Raw genomic sequence first — 22,355 nt, 5'->3', positions numbered from 1 at the left:
TGATTATAGGCAGTTGGTAACTGAAAAAGAATAAAACCTTTATTTCTTTTCAATTATCATGAAAAGAAAAAGTGGATGTTCCTAAACTCTTATTTCTTAGTATTAGTCTTCTCCAACTGGTAATTGATTATAGGCAGTTGGTAACTGAAAAGAATAGAACCTTTATTTCTTTTCAACTAATACACTTGTCATCGTTTTTTTTTTTTTTTTTTTTTTTTATTTCATCTGCATTCTTTCATTGATGTTACAACAAAATTATTATTATATTTACATATATATATATATATACACACACATATATATTAAATTTTATAATTTGTCTTTGAAATTTTTTTATGGTCATAATATAATCAAATTTCTTATGTGCCTGGGCACCTAAACTAGGTTTTTTTTTTTTTTCCTGCTAGTGGCACACTTTTTAATGGTAATATGCCCTATTGGCTATTTTTTTTTTCTCCGATGAATCAATTTTTTTGAGGAATTCGATAGAATTTCAATGTATAGCATTTGCTCTATGATAATTCATATTTTTCAGCAAACTAGGATATCAATTAGTTTTTGGTTTAGAAGTTGATGAATCAAAATTGGCTATACATTCTTTTGTTAATTCTCTAAAATTCTGCCTTGCAATCTAGGATGGCTCTCAAAATACCACACAGCTATTGTTTGTGGAGGGAATTTCACATTAAACTGAGTGGACGGTAACTTTTGACCTACGTGATTTCACTGCTTTACCAGAAACCAAGCATATATAGGCTGGTCAAGGGATGTTGGTCTTATTTCAGAAACTAGCTAGTCCAAAATCCATATTTCAATCTAAAAAAGGCCAAGAATAGTAATCCTATTTGTATTGAAAAGTAAATTATAATTTTGTGTCCATTTGAAAACAACTTATTTAGTTTTTTGCTGAAAGTGTGCTAAAGTATACTTGTCCTTTGACAAAGTAAGAAAAAAATGAAATTTTAAAAAACTGTACATAAAATATTAAAAAAAAAAAAAACTTATAATCCAGTGCCAGTTGCAACCTAAATCTACGCAGATTTTCTCGCTGTAGCTTAGTTCTTTTGCTAGTTGCAACCCCTTAACGTTTAATGGTTGTACCTTTGGAATACAACAAAGTACACCCCTAAAAATCGAGGATAGAGTGGTAGCAGATAACATGAGACACACAATTATCTGATAAGATGGTTGGCTTTCCTATCAACAGTCTGGAGTGATTCACACAATTAGGACCGTTCGCATATTATGACACTCAAAACAATTTATCTATAACAGACATAACTACCTACCAAATCAGCTAGTAATAAAAACAGTTGGCTTTAATTTTTCATGCCAAAATTTTTTTCACTATTGACAAAGTCAGAGTACCTACCTTATTTTGCTCCATTCATTCGGAGTATCCACAATTACAGCAATAAATTTCCATCTTTGCCTCGTAATAATGGGATCTCCAATCACTTTTCCACCATGAACTAACACCGATTAAGGATCCGTCATAATCTGATATAAATGAGATTTGTTTAGAAAAATCAAAGACTTTGTTCAATCCCATTTGTCTGGGGTACCCGTGACCGTGCTTTTGTATTGAACTTCCCTTTGATCCTCAGACAACTTGAAATATATCAAAATATTTCATTTTAATATTTTATTATCATTTTCAAGAGCATTCAGAGTTTCATATCTTTGCCTAAAAAGAAAAATAAAACATAATGGCATTTACAGGAACTCTAGATAAATGCAAGGCTTGTGACAAGACTGTGTATGTGGTTGATATGATGTCCCTTGAAGGGGTACCATATCATAAATCATGCTTCAAATGCAGCCACTGCAAAGGATTTCTTTCGGTATACATCTTTTATCACAGTTTTCTTATTTTGGTTTGAACTCCCAATATTCTTGTAATTATTTATTGTACCCAATCTTCCAATGTTTAATGATGTTTCTTAACCCCCACCCCCCCCCAAAAAAAAAAAAATTATTCTATATATCATATAAATGCGGATCCCATATTCATAACCCACAAATGGATCCACCTTTATGTAAGAGGATGATGTAATAAAATTTTCAATCCAGACCAACGGGACAGGACAGCATACATGCATGATTCACAAGAGAGGATGCTAGTAATGGACCACAAAACAAATAGAAATGACAAATAGGCATTTGTGTTGCTTTTGAAACTAAACTGATTTTCAATTCAAAGATACTTTAAATAAAAGCTTCACATTGATTCTTACATTGTCCTGAAAGCACAATGATTCAAATAATCAAAGAGGGGCTTACCATCCTATGGTTGACAGATGAGCACCTACTCCTCCATGGATGGAATCCTGTACTGCAAGCCTCATTTTGAGCAACTTTTCAAGGAATCCGGCAATTTCAGCAAGAATTTTCATCCAGGTAAGACTTTTCTTTCAGGCCATTATTTATGCTGTTTTAAACATTTTATTCATATTTTTTTTCTTGGTGGCTAACTATAAGCTGTATTGTGTTCAAAATTGCAGTAGCAAAGTCTGCTGAGCAGATGGTATGTTCATCCTTCACTCTATTAGCATGTGTGTTTGGATGTCCTGTGAATTAAAGGTCTTTATTTTTTCTTTTTATGGGGGTGCCTTTAAATGCTATAAAAGATCTCATGGGACATTCAAATACACCTACAAATTTATCATTTCTGTTTGCTTTTTTACTAACAATAACATATTCAATTCGATATCTTTTATAGGCTAGGCGTCCAAGCAAACTTTCTTCCATGTTCAGTGGAACCCAAGACAAATGTGCCGTTTGCACAAAAACGGTGTATCCTCTAGAGAAGGTTGGTTTTACTTTCCCACTTACATTATTACATCCCATCTTGCTTGCAAGTGGTAACAAAAATGTGAACATTCAGGAAAGAGAAATAAGCCATTGTTCAAGTAAATGTAACAGAGTTATTTGCTTTAAAACTTGGTTCATGAATAAGTGGATTGTAATCTGACCCTGTCAAATAACTCGATGTAGTTATGAAGCTGGTTGATTATTATTTTCTTGGTTTCCAGGTGACACTGGAAGGAGACTGTTACCACAAGACATGCTTTAGGTGTGCTCATGGTGGGTGCCATCTAACACATTCTTCCTATGCTGCTCTTGATGGAAACCTCTACTGCAAGCACCATTTTGCTCAGCTCTTCATGGTGAAAGGAAACTACAACCACGTCCTCCAGGCAGCTGCACACAAGAAGAATGGAGCCACACCACCTGCTCCACCAGCAGACTCAGAGCCAAAGCCGGAACCCGAGAACAACGTACAAGAGCACTCGTCTTAGAAAGCACGTACTATGAATGGTTCCTCCCTATCTTTCAGAGTTCTTTACAAACAAAACAAAGCAAAAAAAAAAACAAAAAACAAAAAAAGGGTGCAGACCCTCTCATGTTGTTGAAATTCATGTCAAACTTTGTTTACAAATTATTTTCAGTTAGTAAGCTTATTTGAGAAGCTATTAATGTCCTTAAAACAAAAACAAAAACAAAAAAAGAAGAAGAAGAATGGAGCGATGTACTTTTCTTTTTTCTTTTTTTTTGAAAACTATATGTTATGGGTTAATAATCAGCTTTAGTTTTAATTGAGTTTAGATACCATTCTTCAATTTCATGATTCTATGGATGTTTTCTAAAGAATGCTCATAATGTCAACTTGGGCAGAACCAGAAATTTTTGTTTGGATAAGCCTTGTTGTGATACTAAAAGTACTAACATTTTAGTCATTATAATTTTGAGGGTTCCAAAAAGTAGCAAATTAAACCTCAAACATAATGGATTGAAGTTTAATATATTACTTTTTGAAATCTCAGAATATAATTTGTTACTTTTGAAACTATAGTGTACACTTTGTTTCTTTTTGAAATTCCAATCCAATGTTCAATTTATTAGTTATGAAATTATATGGTTCAATTTGTCACATCTTAACTTATAATGTGCAAAACATATTTTTTAAGCGCACCATTGCACTAACTCAAATATTTGGGACACCAACACTAAATTTTATAAGCTAAATCTTCAAAATGCTCAATATTTTAACATACTATAAAAGGATTTTTCAAATTTTCGTGGGGGCCATGGCCCCAACTCTTGGGAGTGGTTCCACCCCTAATGTCAACATTAGTTGATTTTACTGAATTTCCTTGAAATTCCACTTCTTGCATGTGAAAAAAAGATGAATAATTTACGGCTACTATACAAAAAATAAGAAGTTCACTGCATGCATAGATCTTTACCTAAATATGGTTTGATCCATATAAGAACAAAATCCAAAACTGATAATTTATGAAAAATTAAACTAACTAATCAGGTAATCTGAAATTAATTTGTGAAAAAAATGTTGTAGTACTTTTTTGCATTATTTGCAAGCTTATATATCTAGATCATGTTTCGATATAAGCCATAACTTTGTACTACGCTAGGCAATCATAACTTGGCATGGGAATGAGAATGAATCAGTAGAATTTAAATCCCTCTTTCCACTTTTCCGTCATGCGAGGCAGAAAAATATATTCTCAATCAGAGTTGTTGATGTTGGGTTGAGAGCGAGAGAGGAAAGAGAAAGCAGAAGTGAGTATAGAAAGTCTTACCCTAGGTTAACCATTAAAGACTTAAACTTATCCTAGGATATACTAAAAGTTAGGATAAATGCTCTCTAAAAAAAAAAAAGTTAGGATATATAGTTCCAGCGGTACAATTACATTGAATCTGAACTACCATTACTCTATTTCTAATGGGTAAATACTAGTATACAAGACTTATTTCACACAAACGTACACACAAATATACATATGATCCTCGGTTTTGCTGAAGTATCGGTCATTTATTTTATAGGGAAAAATATTATTGGAATTTTTTTTCCAATCCCAATATCATAAATTATTGAAGACTTTTCACTATATCAATATTTGGATGTATTAGAAATTATCTTCTGACAGTCACTATGTGGCATTGTTCATTTGTCACTATGCACTATGCAGCTACTGTTCACTCAGAGATTTTCTCACTGTGCAAGAATATAGAAGCTCATCGCAAAAATATATCAATCATTTTCCCTCTATCAGTCTCTTGTCAGTTTAAAAAAATCCTTCGTTGTATTAGAAAAAATAATCCCTATATCAAAAAAATCATGCTTGTATTATTTTGAAAATTTTGAATGAGTATCAGTTTTTGAGATATTATTCAAGTAAGTTTTAATCTTTTCAAAATAAATTTTCATTATCAGTTTATATAACTATGGTTTCTACGGCAAAAAAAAGGAAATGATAGAAGGAATTTTTACCTTAGCTCGTTTATACCATTTTGCACATCAATCAATATATATATATATATATATATATATATATATATATATATATATATATATATAAAAGCAAAAATTTCATGTTGGAGAATATGAAATTGTGTCATATGACGCATTCCTTGAAGTTCTCTTTATTTATTTTTCTACTTCAACAAAGTTTGCATTTATATATTAAAGTATTTGTTTATTGAATTAGCCAATAGAGTAAATGCATATATTAATTATTTATATTAAATGAATTTATATGATTATTTTTATAAACTTTATATAGAAAATAATTTTTAGTTGAAATAATAATTATAAATTTAGAATATGACATTCTTACTCATATTTAGTTGTTTTGACAACAATTGTCACAAAAGCCATACAAAAACGAAATATTTGTGAATTCACTAAAATTAATCTTAATTCTTTAAATTTCTTAACTCCTTTGTGTGTATACGCGTGTATGTGTTAGTGTGGAACTAACACTGTAGTATGTATTCTATGTAATTAGCAAGATTACAAATATAATAAATATGTTTATTTTGTTACATTAATTATTTTAAGCATAATGAAATTTTAATATAATTTCTCTAAGATTTATATGAGAAACAGTGAGTTTTATTTTATTTTATTTTATGTGTGAAATAATTGATTTGGAATATGGCATTTTTATTCAAATTTAGTTGTTTTTGCAACAATTGAAACCATGTCCAACAAAAAGGGGAAAAGTTTTTTAGTAACACAAATCAAGAATGTAAAAAATAATAATAATTGAAAGATATATGCATTTTTTAGTAGGCATAAAACATGCTTATCTATATTAGCTACTATATCATGCAATTTTCAATTTGTAAACACACACACATATATACATATATAGTATGATCAAATCACTATACTACTCTTAATGTATTTTTATTTTGTCTATATATAAAATAACTAAATATTACAATTTTTATAATAAAATTTATTGAAATATCTTTTTTATAGTTCGATAGTTGGGGTTGGGAATCTGAATCCTGAATGTTTCTATTGAAAATTGAGGTGCCAATCAATTGAGTTATAAATTTTGCCTTTGAAATATTAGAGAAAATTAATAATCTAATAATAAGTTGTACCGCACGTCGTGTAGGAACTTAACTAGTAAATCAACAAAAGCTAGGGAAGCTTGCAAAGGTGGAAAAGTTTCCAAAATTTTAGAAAAGTTAAATTATTGACCGTTACTACTATCGATTTGGATAAGATTGAGATATAAAATTAGATATATGTAAAAGTAAAAGACTTTGTTACCCCTGATTTGATTTTTTAGGAATATCAATTTCAATAAAACCATAAGGTTAGTATTGGAAATAATGTAAAAAAACATAGGTGTCATATTCGATTAACGTATAGAATTTCACTTTCCAAAATTTCTGTATAGACTTTTCTCTCTGGACATTTTTACAAACACTTTTACATTGAGATTCAGGATTTGTTTGAGAATAACTTATTTAACTGAAATTGAAAACTTTTGTTGAAAATATTGTAGATAAATATAAAAGTTAGTTGAAATAATATAGTGAAATCCATAAACAGTACAAAAAAGTGCCATAAAATCTATAAATAGTAAAAAAATAAACTGAATAGTAAAATAAGTTGACAAAAATAATCAATGCCAAATGCACACGTCACAGAAGCCAATACATTTTAAAATATTCTGATTTGATTTAAAAAGGAATTACATTAATTTGCTTTTTTTTATGCGATGGTTTTTTATTTTAATATGTATCTTGACGGCAAAAGTAATATGTATTTTTAGCCTTGTTAAAAAAAAGTATTTTATTTTTTATATAAGTGATAGGTAACATGTATTTTTAGCCTTGTTCATGAAAAAAAAAGTTTTTTTTTTTTTACATAAGTGATGTCTTAGTCTTTGACTATACTATTATTTCATTTCCTACTCATAAGACACTTCTAAGTGTCATAGACCGATAGTGCAACGGATTGGGTCAATCAATGAGTTCACCACCCAAGCATCTTGTGGGGAATAAAAATATTAAATATGTATCTTCAGTTCTTTACATTGATCACTGATGAAATTTAGCCATTTTTGTGCTACTTAGCCTTTTCATTTAATTGTAATTTTTTTAATAAATATTCAAAATTTTAAAGTTTATATTCTTTAAGATCATATAGTTATATTTTTTCTCAATTATTGTTTTGAACAAAAAATAATATTTAGAATGAGCTATACTATTTTTTGGGATATTTTCCCTTATATTTCAAATAGTTCACAATTCTCTCTCTTATCTTTAAAACAAGCTAATTTCATTCTCTATGTTTGGGAAATGAGTAAATTCTCCAAATTAGATTTTTTTTTTAGTTAAATGATTACAAATGCAATCTAAAAAAACAATACCATCTTTAAAATTCTCTCTTTCTTATGGAAAAATTAGGTACATTTGCTCATTTCTTAAAAAAAAAGATGGTTGATTTAAAAAATAAGGAAATAAATTGGGAGAGTAATACTCAGGACACAAAAAAGTGCACAATTTTGTGCTACAACTCGCCACATGGCGAGTTGTAATTGGTGTGAGTGTGATGGTAGACCATTTATAGATATACCTACACTAATCACAACTTACCACATGGCGAGTTGCGACATAAAATTACTCACTTTTACCTGTCTTGAGCATTACTCAAATTGGGACTACCAAAATAAACAAATAGTTGCTCCGCATAAGGATGACGTGTACTCACTATCTGACTATCATAAGTAACGTTTCTTTACAAAGATTTTGCAAAAATAAACAAGAGGTTCAGCTCACGCGCTTTCAGAGAGATTGGTCTAGCACCCTGGTCCGTGCCGGGACAAATACACTGTCCGAGCTTATTTCGAATGCATTAGCCGACAAGCGCAGCCAGGCAGCACAAATCATTGCACCATTGGACGGTGTCCTCCACGCGCACCCAGGTGCGCGTATAAATTTAATTTCCCAAAGAATATCCATCAGTATATATCTGCGTCACCTACTATTAAGTATTAATATCACGCATCCAAGCCCATTCTCGTAAATTCCTCCCACAATTAAAAAAAAACAACTAACCCACCAATAACCACATTTTCTCAGCTAGCTCTCATTTTCTCGCACTTTCTCATCTTCCAAACAAACGGCGAGAAAGTTGAGCGAGAAAGCAAAAGCTACAGAGACCAAAAAAATAATAATAAGCAAAAAATTTGTAATCGTTAAGTACTAAAAAGCAAAGTCCGAGTATAAAAGGTCAAGTCGATTTGTTTTCAGCTCCGTCATTTTTTTTCAGACACTCCGGCACTGATTTTCTCAGCTTGATCCTTCGAAGTTGCTCTGTATGATCGGTTAGTCCAGCACATTCGTTTACATATGTATCTAGCTGTGTATTACATGCATGTATGTGTATTTGTACGCATGAATGTGTAAATATATTGTTTAAATTGGATTCATCATTCAATCGCATTTTTAGTTTATGTATTGTATGAATACGTGTATTTATGTATGTGCGAGTGTGTGTATGTGATATCACTGTGCTTTGCATGTATACGTGGTTTTTTAGGGTTTAAGGAAATTTTTGTTTTTGTGTAAAGTAGTGAGGATTGGCTGCGTTGTACTGATTATTCGTTTTTTGTTTTTGTTAAATTTAATTTTGAATCACCAGGTTGTTTTGAGTAGAGGAAAAAGTGAGTATGTGAATGGATTTTAGCGTGTAAAGTCAAAGATTGTGCACTGTAGAGTATTGGTTTCACTACTAAGGTTGAGAGAATATGGATATTGCCTGTGGTTTTGGGCAGCCTAGTGCGTTTCATGGCTGTGAGGGCACGATTTATAAGACTTTGGATCGTTTTGATTTGCATTTGCAATTTAAGAGTAGAGGTTTCGGGTGTAACTTTCTGGGTGATTCGAGAATTGTTTTGAAACCGCATTTGAGTAAGAAGATGAAAAGGAGTATTGTTTCTAGTGGTTATAGCAATTCGAATACGGTTGCTTTAGGAGAAATTGATAGTCAATTGTGGAGTTCAAATCTGAGACGTTCTTTATTTTGTAATTTGGACAATGTTTTTAAAGGGTCAAGAACAGTTCGGTCGTGGTGTCAGGGTAATGATTCTTTAGCATATGTAAATGGGAATGGTCGAAAAGTGGAGGTCATTGAAAGTAGTGATGAGAGCCCAGGGGTTGATGGCGGTGAGCTAAATGATTCTAGAGAAGAAGAGGTACGGGGAGAAGAAGTGGAGGTGCTTAGTCTGGATGAATTGAGGGAATTGTTGCAAAAGGCAATAAGAGAACTAGAAGCTGCACGACTTAATAGTACTGTGTTTGAGGAAAAGGCTCAGAAAATATCAGAAGCTGCAATAGCCTCGCAGGACGACGCTGCAAGTGCTTGGAATGATGTTAATTATACCCTTGATACTGTTCAAGAGATTGTGCATGAGGAGTGTATTGCCAAGGAAGCTGTTCAAAAAGCAACAATGGCTCTTTCATTAGCTGAGGCAAGGCTTCAGGTGGCAGTAGAATCTTTGGATGCTGCAAAAAGAGGGAATGATTCTTTGGAAGGTTCTAGAGAGAGTGATGGGGAAAATAATTTTGATGAAGAGAAGAAAGCACTTTTAGTTGCTCAGGAAGAGATAAAGGAGTGTCAGGAGAACTTGGCAAATTGTGAGGTTGAGTTGAGACGCCTGCTGAGTAAGAAGGAAGAGTTGCAGATGGAAGTGGACAGGTTGAATGAAGTTGCAGAGAAGGCGCAGCTGAATGCTTTGAAAGCAGAGGAGGATGTGGCGAACATAATGCTTTTGGCAGAGCAAGCTGTTGCCTTCGAACTTGAGGCCACACAATGTGTGAATGATGCAGAGATTGCATTACGGAGGGCAGAGAAATCTCTGTCTGGTTCTTATCTTGATTCTCAAGAAACTACCCAAGGACAGGTCTTGAGTGATGAGGTTATTGTTGAGGAGGAGAATGTGTTCCAAGGAGTTTCTGATGAAGTTTCTGTTGAAAGGGACAGTGATGTGCCACTTGATGGTAATTCTTTGGTTGTCAAGCCATTACCAGATAGCCTGTCTCAACAGAGTTCTGAAGACTTGAGTCAATATGATGAGCTGAGCGATCATGAGAATGGAAAGTTAGGTTTGGACTCTACTAAAGAAACTGAACTAGAAGCTGAAAAATCAAAGACTGTGGTTCAAATGAAAAGGCAGGACACACAGAAGGAGACTTCACCCTCTAATGTTCCCAAGGCATTATTGAAGAAATCTTCTCGCTTCTTTTCTGCATCATTTTTCTCGTTTACTGTAGATGGGACCGAGTTCACACCAGCATCAGTTTTCCAGGGTCTCATGGAATCTGCGAGGAAGCAATGGCCAAAGCTAATTGTTGGTTTGTTGCTATTTGGAGCAGGGTATGTATGAGAATTGCAACTTCTTGTTTCACTTATTATCACTGAATCTTTTGTTTTCTTTCCTGTAATACTGTTTTACTGATGGATAATATGTCATTGTCTGCGTTCATGAATCATCTGATCTAATGGCATTGCATTTCTGTGTTTTTAAGCAACTCTGAGAGAGTGAAGTTCATTTCTTTTCGAATGTTATGTGTTGGTACTTAGGACAGACTCTTTTTTATTCTAATAAAATTGATCTTGCCAGTTTCATCATTTCTTCATATTTCTAGTTTTCCGATTTGTGCTTTTCTGTTGTATAATTCTTGGGTCATTTACTTGGATTATGCCCTCTTGATTTTTTCTAATAAGGTTTTTACTTGTTAAAAGAATAAAAAAGGAAGAAGTCAATAGTTGAATGGCTTATTTATATAGCATTTCTTCCTTAATTCTTCAGAAGGCCTACTTTGTGTTTTGATTGTTTCATTAGGGTGTTACATACAGTGTAAAAGTTGATCTTCCATTGATCACAAGATGCTGAAATTTATCACAGGGTCAGCTTTTATGCTAATCGAGCAGAGAGGAATGCTCAGCTGCTTCAGCCTCCAGATGTCATCACAACTAGTATTGAAGCTGGTATTGAAGAAGTTTCCTCAAGTGCAAAGCCTCTGGTTCATCAATTACGGAAACTACCGAAGAGAATTAAAAAACTGATTGCGACACTTCCTCATCAAGAGGCATGCAATCATATTTCCCTTCATTACTTCTGCCTTTTGGTCTTAAGTCCTGCATATCTAACGCTTTGTGATCTGACCATCAATTCAATTATTTCTTAGGTGAATGAGGAGGAAGCTTCCCTGTTCGACATGTTGTGGTTATTGCTTGCTAGTGTTATATTTGTGCCTATATTTCAGAAAATTCCTGGAGGTATTTGAATTCCTATATACCTTTCACTAGCCTTGGAATTTTTATTTACATTATTGAGTTTAAGAATTTGGATGCATTTAGTGCAAGATTCCATATATCAATGAACAGAACTTTTAATCCATTAATTATCAAAAAGCTTTTTTGCTTATATTTCTCTTTCCTTGTTTGTCTTCTATCTGCTTTCTTGAACTTAGCCCGAAGTGGTATGATTTAGGAGTTTAATGATTCTGATGACAAAAAATGTTACTGGTCCTTTACCTACCTGATCATCAGCTGCACACATATCATGGGGCCTTTATTTCTTTTTTAGTATTTGATGCCAAAATTTTATATATTGTTACATTATGGTGTTTCTTATCTGCTGCAACGTATAGGAAGTCCTGTTCTTGGGTACTTGGCTGCTGGCATCTTGATCGGGCCCTATGGTCTCTCGATTATTCGTCATGTGCATGGGACAAAGGCAATTGCTGAATTTGGAGTTGTTTTCTTATTGTTCAATATTGGCCTTGAGGTGGGGTTTATTTTTATAAGTCTTGCTGTTGCCTTCGCATTTTATGTGTCCTCATGAAAAGAATTAACTGAAGCTTTGAACTCAATGTTTTAGCTCTCTGTTGAAAGGTTAAGTTCCATGAAGAAATATGTTTTTGGATTAGGCTCTGCTCAGGTGATTGGGAAATATAATCTTTTTTTGGTTATTATTTGTGCCTGGTGACACCTTAGATTATTAATATGCATAACAAATGCAGGTTTTAGTGACAGCGGTGGTGGTTGGCTTGGTTGCTCATTTTGTTTGTGGGCAGCCTGGCCCTGCTGCAATTGTCGTTGGGAATGGCCTGGCATTATCATCCACAGCTGTTGTCCTTCAGGTAAGAGGTAACTATAGTGTGAAATCTTGCTTCCATTTCCAAGACATTCCGGTTTCAGTACTAGGATTTCTACCCCGCCCCCCTCCCCTCTTCCCTTTTTTTTATTTTTTATGAAAAAGATATTATAATAAAATAATACCTATTGTGATGTAAGCCTTCTAAAGGATTTCACTAGTGTAATATCCTAAAATGTCTTATACTATCCAATAGACCGAGTCATTCTTTGAATCATCTTACATGTTTCCAATGTCTGATGTCTTGCATAGTCTTTTAAAACCACTTGTCTTACTTGATCCATTATTACATACCCATGTGGTTCATCACTGCCTCTGATGCCCCTTGTTGAACTCATCACTGAATTCTGTTTCTAAATCATTCAAACCTGCAGGAACCTACTATTTGACGCTTTTATTTAATAGATAAGTGAATCAAATTTTGTTGAGTTCCTTTGCAGGTGTTGCAGGAGCGAGGTGAGAGCACATCACGACATGGACGTGCTACATTTTCTGTCTTGCTTTTCCAGGTTGCTCTACAGTTTTGACATTCTATTTTTAAGTGCATCTTGTGTGGAAGCAAATGCCATGTGCAAGATATTGCAGCTCTTTTATTTAGTCAATATGCCTGATGGAATTGCTTCTTACTTGTTGACATATATGTCGCTTTCTCTACCATACTGGTGTGTGTATCTTCACAGTTAGCTTGGATAATAGTACCAATCTAAAACCTAAAGGTGCATGATACCGTAATGAGCTGTGAAAATTAACATATGTGCACCCTATGCATCAATATCCTACCAGATAAACCTAACAAGAATTTTGTTGTTTTTTTTAAGATGATTTTTATATTATTGGTATAAAAGGTTCTTTAGACTGTATTTAGCTTCCATGTAGCCCTGATTTTTCAAAATAATGTGTAGACATAAATTCCTTGTGTTTGCCTGAGCTACTCTTTGCTCCTTGAATTATTTCCTTAATTTTGAGCTTAGAGGAAAAAAAATGAATCTTTGACTCAAATGAATTGTTTTCCTTTTCTTTTGTTTCTTTCAGGATTTGGCTGTTGTGGTTTTACTGATACTCATTCCTCTTATTTCACCTAATTCATCCAAAGGAGGGGTAAAATTTTCTTGTACTTTTATTTTTCTGTTTTATCATTTTGTCAAATATGGTGATGAATGTATGATTTTTTTTATCTTTTCCCCTGAGGCACTATTAGTACTTTTATCATGATTCAAATATGTTCTGATCAAATGTAGTTAAAACCATTATGGTATAAATATATATAGGGGGTTGTGTGTGTGTGTGTGTGTCTTAGGGCTAAATGTAGGTGATGAGCAATCAGATGAAACCGTAAGAAAATATGGTGAAGTCAAGGCAATTTATTAGCTGCATCCAATATTTTCAACTCTGTTTACCTTTCCCTCTCCATAGAACTTTGTTGGGACTGCATCTACGCTTCATTACCAAGGGAAGTAGAGACTTGTGGATGTTTTTGTTTTCAGTCATACATGTTTACATGCCAGGAATTACATGCAACCTCTGCTGTTGTTCCTTATATAAGCATGTGGTATTCATAGGTCAACCCTGAATTTCCAGGTCCATCCTTCTACATTCAGTTTGATGTTGATCATAGGATGCAGATTAATAAATGTATTCTTTTAGAAGTATAAATCAGGACATTATGTACTTGCTTCTGTAGCTGTTGCTGTTATTATTGGTTTTGACATGGCTATGCATTCTCGTGCCACTTATTCTGTCAATCTGGGAAACATTATCTGTTGTTTTTCAGATTGGTTTCCAAGCCATTGCTGAAGCTCTTGGACTGGCTGCTGTTAAGGCGGTAGTTGCCATTGCTGCCATAATTGCTGGTGGACGCTTGGTAAGTTTAGATGTCTCTGAGATTAATATGACATTGGCTGTTGGCTCTACTTTTCAGTGGATACTTCTGATTATATCATGACTTAAATCTTCTACAGATCCATTAAATGCTAAAGGTCAGAATTAATTTTGTAGATTTGATATGGGGTTATTTGTTACCATTAGATATTATCTTAGAAGATCTTGATAAAGCTTCTTTTTAATTTGTTGAGCCATTTTTTTCTTTTATAAGTTTTATTGTGTTGAACCATTGGGAATTTGGGATTTGCAAGTGAAAAATGTACCTCTTTGGGTTATTGATGTATGAATTATGATTTGGATCAAAATCCTGTCACTAAAATTTTTTCTTAGAACTGTTAAATAAAACAAGGATTACTTCTCCTTTTTGTGCCTATTCATAAGATGACTTCTGGGAAGGTTGTCTTTCTGTTAGCACTTTGATTACACTGGCTGCTAATTTTTATCTTTATGATATTTTCATATAATGAAAACAGCTTTTGTATAACCTTTGTTTTCCTTTTCTGTGGTTTTTGCAGTTGCTTCGACCTATCTATAAGCAAATTGCAGAAAATCAAAATGCAGAGATATTCTCTGCCAATACGCTTCTTGTTATTCTGGGGACTAGTCTCCTCACAGCGAGGGTATGACTCTGCGTTTTATTAATTGTTTTATTTTGTTATCTTTAAGTAACAAACTTCCCTTATTGTAGCACAGGCTGGGCTTTCCATGGCATTGGGAGCATTTTTGGCAGGTTTACTTCTTGCAGAAACTGAATTTTCCTTACAGGTTGAGTCAGATATTGCACCATATCGTGGTCTTTTATTGGGTCTCTTCTTCATGACGGTAGGTACTTTATGTTGGCATTTTATAAGATCCTTATTTTGGGCATTCCATAAGCCCTGTTTCTATTGATGATAAAGCTACTTGTTGATCATCTGTATTAGATAATAAATTCCTATGTGAATTTGACATAAAATTCTTTCTTTGTACTGCTTAATATCTTCCAGCCTGTTGGCCATTTGCCTGTAAAGCATCATTTGGTTATTTTTGGTACTTTTATCTCTTACTACTTATCACTTCAGCAGCTAGAAGAATGCTACTTGGATATTTGACTGGGACATTGTTTATGATTTGAGCCCATTGATATTGCTAGTTTATTGAGCAGTGACGCTTTGTTACGTACACTTGATGAAATCATTTTGTGATTTTCAGGTTGGCATGTCTATCGATCCAAAACTTCTTGTTTCAAATTTTCCGGTCATTAGTGGGTCATTGGGACTCTTGATTGGTGGCAAGATGTTATTAGTTGCTTTAGTTGGTAGAATTTTTGGTATTTCAATCATATCTGCAATAAGAGTTGGTCTTCTTCTCGCGCCGGGTGGAGAATTTGCATTTGTGGCCTTTGGTGAAGCTGTTAATCAGGTTTTCCTTCTCATAAACTAGAAGTTTTATCTGCAAGAATAGTTGTTTGCATTTAACAGTTTATCCTGCTTTACTACAATTTTCAACTGTGTCCTGGATGTTACTGTCAACAGTATACTTTCTAGATTCGTAGTAGCCCATCTCCAATATTTGGACAGGATCCTAGATGTTTGGTATGGCTATTTAAGTTTTTTGTCTCATTTCTGCTGAAGAATATTTTGTATTGCTGATGAGCCTAGTCATCTTCATCCCCTCAATCTTCCCCGCCCCTCCCCCTCTTTTTTTTTCCTCTCCACAAAAAAAGAAAAAAAGGCTAGCAGAGAGAGTAACTAGTTGAGATAAGGGAATATAGTTTGTTTTCTTTTTCATGACTGTCAATAATACAAGTTCTGTAAAAAAAATGATATCCTTGCTAGCAGAAGTTCTATTTCTCTAACTGGAATTTTCTGCAGGGTATAATGTCTCCTCAGTTATCATCATTGCTGTTTCTTGTAGTGGGAATTTCAATGGCCCTCACACCTTGGCTAGCTGCTGGAGGCCAGTTAATTGCCTCTCGATTTGAGCAGCATGATGTTCGAAGTTTATTACCTGTTGAGAGTGAGGTAAATTTCTAATATGAGAAAACACTGCTATTGGTTGCAAAGATTGTGAAGTTTCAGCTAAATTGGGCATTATCACTAACAGTTCATAACTTCATATATTGTTTCAATAGTTTACAATTAATGGATTCGGTGAATTGCAATTCAGGAGTCCAGTCATTTGTTGACCAGTATGATACATTTAAGTGATTTTCATATACTTGAGAAGACGAAATTTTACTGATTCCATGTAATCTAACTATATTAAGTGCTAAGGGAGGGGCCAAAATAATGGAAAGTTGACTGATTGACTATTTTGCTTAACTGCATTGCTATGGCATTGTTTTGATCTGCTCCTAAATGCCTTTGTTTTGAGGTTGTGGAAATTTTTTTTGCATCCTCTTTACAGAAGCATATGCCCCTTTTGTAGTTTCAAATGTCCTTAGCTGTTGTAAATCACTAAAAGTACACTATGAAAGTACTCGATATGTAATCTAATTGAGATCCATATATTGGGTAAAATTCCCTTCTTGGCTTGTTGCTGGTACTAGTTCATTGAAGTAATGAACTGGAATTATTGTACTTATCAGAGATTCTCTAACTGAAGTTCTGACCACAAAACTTTTAACCATTCTTTGAAAGAGAGATGGTACTTATTGTTTGGTGATCTTCACTTGTGTCTGAATAATCTTATTGGGAGGTTGGTTGGATTAGTTTCTTGATAGTAGGTAGGGTGATATATCCAACTTTAACAAGAAAGTTTCCTTCTTTTATGTTTTCCTTTGTTTTTTTTTTTTTGCCTTTAATTTATGAGGTATGCTAGTGACAGTCACTGGCCATTCACAACTTCCATGCTTTAAATAGTTCCAGCCACACAAATGGGCTCTAACAGTAATTCAATATATGCGTGGGCTGGGCTGTCTGTCCCATTCAAGATCTGGAAATTTGATTGGCTCTCTATCATTTTCTATATTTTATTTTTGAAAACCTAACATTTTGACATCTGACTATTTTTCTTAATCTTTGCATTTCAAATAGTAGCATGTTCTCCTGTTATGTTTCATGTAATTCACCCTTGATGCATTTGATGTTTTTTAGAATTATATGGTTAAATGATTAAATTTACCATTCCCTAATAACTTAAGCTTTTAGGGGAATTAGTAATTTAACATGGTATCAGAGCAAAATGTCCTGAGTTTGATCCTTGACTTTACCCTTACCTCCCATTTAAAATCCCACGTGTTAGGCCTCATCTGTTAATAGGGAGTTTGAGCCCACATGTGAGGGGGAGTGTTAGAATTATATGGTTAAATGATTAAATTTACCATATCCTAATAGCTCAAGCTTTTAGGAGAATCGATAATTTAACAATTTTATTATTATTATTTTTCTAAGATGGTGACTGCAGTAGTCATATTATTTGTCCATATGTTATCTGTTTGACAGGCTTGGCATGGAAATTATATAGATGTATTAAGTCATTAGTCTTGATTTTATTTTTCAGACAGACGATTTGCAAGATCACATAATCATTTGTGGATTTGGACGGGTTGGCCAGGTATAGTCATAATTTGCAGTTGTTTTAATAAACTTGTTTTAAATCATTGATGTCACAAATCTACTATATAGAAAAACATACGAGCTTTCATAACAGCACCATCTTTTTATCTTCTTTTGGTTCACAGATCATTGCCCAGCTTCTTTCAGAGCGACTGATTCCATTTGTTGCTCTTGATGTAAGGAGGTAACCAATTAACTGTTAAATCTCTTAGCATTATATTGGTTGTTGCTTTTCCAGGACTATTAATTATTATTTTGCTAATGTGGTATTGGGTTGCCAATGAGTTCTAGCTCAAATGGAACCCCTCTGCCCATGTAAGAGCAAGGTGGACTGGAAGGTGAGGTTGTGAGTTCGAGACCCACTGGGTTTGTATGTTACCAATAAAAAGAAGTATTGGGAATTGGATTGTGTGGACTTGTGTCTTCTCTATTAAAAAAGGATACATTCATAATGTTGCTAAAGTAGAATTCTGACTTAAATGTGTTGGTTTGATAGCATATATGTGCCAACTATATGTCACAGTCAATTATGTGTCTGCATGACAAAGCTTATCTGAGAACATTATATCTTCACATGCAGGCAAATTCAAAAAATAATATTTCGTGATATTTCCTTTAGCCTGAAATGTTATAACAAGTAGGTGCCAAATAAAATATTGCTGAAAGTAAATAACAAGGACTGACCATTTGAGGACTGCAAATTTTTTTCTTCTTTCAAATTGCTCTTTTTACTATGCTCTTCTGTAACATCTTTAAAACCTTGACTGAATACAACTTTGAAAGAAAAGGCAAAAAAGTGAGTGTGATTTTTCACTTATGTTCTCTATTGTCTTCAGTGAGAGAGTGGCAGTTGGACGTGCCCTGGATCTTCCTGTTTTTTTTGGAGATGCTGGCAGTCGAGAGGTATGGCAAATTGTATCAGAAAGTATTATATGTGCAGGTTCATTATCTGACTTGCTTTATATTGGTTACTAGGTCCTTCATAAGGTTGGTGCTGAGAGAGCATGTGCAGCTGCAATAACTCTAGATACCCCTGGTGCAAATTATAGAACTGTTTGGGCTCTGAGCAAGTATTTCCCCAATGTGAAGACCTTTGTCCGTGCTCATGATGTTGATCATGGCCTTAATTTGGAAAAGGCGGGGGCTACAGCTGTAAGTTGTCTTCTGCCCATGATCTATCAATTAGTTAAGCAGAACAAAGAGGAAAGGTTGTTCTAGATTTCATCTTTCCTACAGAGCTCATGCTTTCAAATAACTTACAGGTTGTCCCAGAGACCTTGGAACCAAGTCTACAGTTAGCAGCCGCTGTTCTTGCTCAGGTAAATAACTTGAATGTCTCTATAGTGCGTATAATTAGCTGCTGATAAGCACTGGTTTTTCATTGGTGCTTTGTCATGTTTTTTGTGTTGTTGAGTGATGGCATGCAATGTGCAACGAATTGGGGTGATGGCAATTGTATGCAGTTAATTGAGTTTCATATTTTATAATTGATGGAGAGGAGATATTATTCCCTTCTTGTCAGTTGTGCAGAGATTCTGTCCTCATGGAAAGGAGCTGTTACCCACAGTTCTCTTACTAATATTGACATTCTGATAAATGAGCGAATTGATCAGGTTTTGGGTTTGATGGTCCAACGATAAGTATCAGTTTTCTATGATACAGGGTAGGATAGTTCATGCCTATTAGTTCAAGATTGTGTGTGTTTAAGAGGGGGGCAATGGTTCTAGCATAAGGGAGAGAGAGAGAGAGAGAGAGAGAGAGAGAGAGAGAGAGAGAGAGAGAGAGGGGGTGTTGGTGCTAAGAGGGACTTAAGCTTACTGTAAGATGTATTGGTTATCCTGATACAATAGAGCTGACATTGGGGGAGGGGGGATTTGAACCCTGGTTCTTTTTATAAAGGAGAGTATACATTGCTATTGAGCTATAAGGCTCTTGGCAAAGGTCTAATATGTCATTTGGTCGCCTTATTTTTTGTGTTATTTGAACATCGCTCAAATAAGGTGAATAGAAAGCATATGCCTCCATGAATAAATTAGGAAATTCCTTTAAAAACCTTTTCTCTTCTAAACGCAAAAGCCTCCACTTTAAATAACATTAATTACGTTGAAGTAGCTTAAAAGTAGAATGAGCTTCACAAATTTTTTAAGTTGGCTATATTATCGAATATTGATATTCTTATTTGACGGTATAAGTAAATTATGGGGAAATCATCCCTCATTGATGCATATTTTAAGAGAAAAAGTATTCAAGATCCAAAGATAATGTCAAATGTTGAAACTTGAAACTATGGATACTAAAGCCCTTGAAAGCTTCAAAGATTTGAACCTAAATAAATAGATATTACCTCCCTCTAAGGTGATTCTAGATTGAGATCACATATTTTTAGCCATTAAGATTGTCAAAACAAAAACTTCATAAAAAGGTGGGAAAAAAGGGGGGGGGGGGGGGGTTGTGTGATTGTTTTAACTGTGTATATAAAAAGATAGATTGCTAGGAAATTTAGTACAAAATTAATTATAGATAATTTAGTACTATAAATGAATGTACAGCTCCACTTTCTTAAGCAAACACTGAACAATTTATGAAAGAAAATATTTGTTTGAGTCACAGGAAGGTTATCTACATACAGATATTACTATATAATAAATAATAACATATATTGAATCATGTTAAAAGACATGCTTTGTGTATATACCCACACGTGTGCACACACATGCACACATAATATCACCTCTCTTGAACCCTGCAAAAACTGGGAGTTTTGTGCAATGGGTACTACCTGTTTTATACAATGCATGCACACTGCTGTCACTGAACAAAACTGTGGTTTGAAATATGAAAGAGAGGAAAAGGTCTTCTTTTAGCCCTACAGAAAAAGGTAAGATTTAAGACAACAATGTCGTGAAGATGAATACTTAAATGTCTCTTTCTGGCTAGCATGTTTCTTTCATCTTAGCTTTTCTTGTTTCCCTTCAGGCAAAACTACCCATGTCAGAAATTGCAGCGACAATCAATGAATTTAGGTCCCGGCATCTTTCAGAGCTGACTGAGGTAATATTTTTCCCCATATATATATATATATATACCATATTCAGTATGCCTTTGACTAGGAAATGCAGAACCATGTACTTTGTTTGTCTCATATAAGAGTGATTTCTGAAGGAATATAAGTAATTTTTGACTGTATGAAGGGATATATTTTATACTTATAATTTATGGTTTTGTTTGTGCAGCTATGTGAATCTAGTGGAAGTTCTCTTGGTTATGGTTTTTCTCGGGTTGTGCCAAAGCCCAAAACTCAATCCTCAGATTCCTCAGATGAGAACCTGTTCACAGAAGGGACGCTGGCAATATAGAGAAATATAAACCAAGTAGGGAAAAAAACTAGAAAAAGGAAAAAAGAAAAAAACGAAAAAAGAAGAAACATGAAGAACTGTACAGCGGATTACATGTTTTTGTAAATTGTACAGATATATACTGAAAAGAAAAACACAGACATACTCTCCATTAATCATTTTTGTTTTTTTTTTTCTTTTTTTCTAGAATTCCCGATAAGTTTTTATATACTGTTGTCATTCAAGTTTTTGTTTTAGACGGACACGGGACACCTTTCCTTCTTGTTACTGATATTCGTTTCTATATAATCATCCTGTTATTTTTAGTTACCACGAAGACGTAGGATTAGAAAAAGGGCTATGACTTGGAATCTCAGTGTCCAGTTCAGACTCAGAGAATTGAAGAAGAGTTATAGAGAAACAGGAAGATGAAAGGTGAGATAGGTAATAGGCTATCTGTAAGTGCTGTGGAGGAGTTCAACCAATTCATCAGTAAATTCCCATCCAGAACGGAAGATGCACCTAAAACATTGCTTTATTCTTGTGGCAGGTGCATGCGAAGCATGAGGGTTTATTGTTTTTAATTATTATTTTTATAAATGCAATGTGCGATATCAATAAAAGCAGGGACAGACCAAATTTTTTTTTAGTTATAATATTTTTTATTTTTATAGTTAGGCCCCTTCCAAAACCCTAGGTTCTTTTTCTCCACATTTAAGTCTAACTAACCTCACCCAAATAGTAACTATCCAACCAAAAAATTTTACAAAAACAATAAAAATATTCACAATAGTGATTGTATTTTAGCCAAAAAAAAAAACTATTTTACCACTGTGTGGGCCATTTTTGCAAATGTTGGGCTGGGTCGCTTCCTACTGTACTAGGCCCAAAGTTTTTTGGATTAAGGAGTTGAGACCGGTCCAATAGCAACCCTCTTTAGTCCAACTTGTGCGCTAATGATGAGTCCAAGTTCTAGGGAAGACACTGCAAAGTGGGCATATCCTCTGTTTCATCTGCAGAAAGAACCTTTCTCCAGTTTTTGCTGCAGGTCTTACTTTTCTATTATATAGTAAAACTGTTTGCCGTGGGCTTATTCCTTGTTTTTG

At 34.0% G+C, this 22,355-nt stretch overlaps 2 protein-coding genes across 2 annotated transcripts; both read left to right on the top strand.

Moving 5' to 3' along the window:
* Positions 1 to 1,684: 1,684 nt before the first annotated feature.
* On the top strand, positions 1,685 to 3,302 carry LOC142640229 (LIM domain-containing protein PLIM2b-like). Its single transcript, XM_075814308.1, has 5 exons — positions 1,685 to 1,844; positions 2,301 to 2,400; positions 2,505 to 2,527; positions 2,723 to 2,812; positions 3,036 to 3,302. Exons 1-5 carry the CDS (start codon positions 1,710 to 1,712, stop codon positions 3,300 to 3,302), a joined length of 615 nt encoding a protein of 204 aa, XP_075670423.1. The 5' UTR covers positions 1,685 to 1,709.
* A 5,050-nt stretch (positions 3,303 to 8,352) lies between these two features.
* On the top strand, positions 8,353 to 21,555 carry LOC142638982 (K(+) efflux antiporter 2, chloroplastic-like). The gene is made up of 21 exons (XM_075813061.1): positions 8,353 to 8,657; positions 8,975 to 10,708; positions 11,241 to 11,424; positions 11,524 to 11,614; positions 11,989 to 12,125; positions 12,219 to 12,278; positions 12,361 to 12,480; positions 12,935 to 13,003; positions 13,527 to 13,592; positions 14,266 to 14,355; positions 14,891 to 14,995; positions 15,069 to 15,197; positions 15,567 to 15,776; positions 16,229 to 16,378; positions 17,859 to 17,912; positions 18,040 to 18,098; positions 18,751 to 18,817; positions 18,890 to 19,066; positions 19,177 to 19,233; positions 20,891 to 20,965; positions 21,148 to 21,555. The coding sequence occupies exons 2-21, from the start codon at positions 9,081 to 9,083 to the stop codon at positions 21,268 to 21,270; spliced, it is 3,651 nt and encodes a 1,216-aa protein (XP_075669176.1). The 5' UTR covers positions 8,353 to 8,657; positions 8,975 to 9,080; the 3' UTR covers positions 21,271 to 21,555.
* Positions 21,556 to 22,355: the final 800 nt, after the last annotated feature.

The sequence above is a fragment of the Castanea sativa genome, chromosome 6 (assembly GCF_040712315.1).
Source record: "Castanea sativa cultivar Marrone di Chiusa Pesio chromosome 6, ASM4071231v1".
NCBI classification, from domain to species: Eukaryota; Viridiplantae; Streptophyta; class Magnoliopsida; order Fagales; family Fagaceae; genus Castanea; species Castanea sativa.
This window is presented reverse-complemented; position numbering and strand designations above follow the sequence as displayed.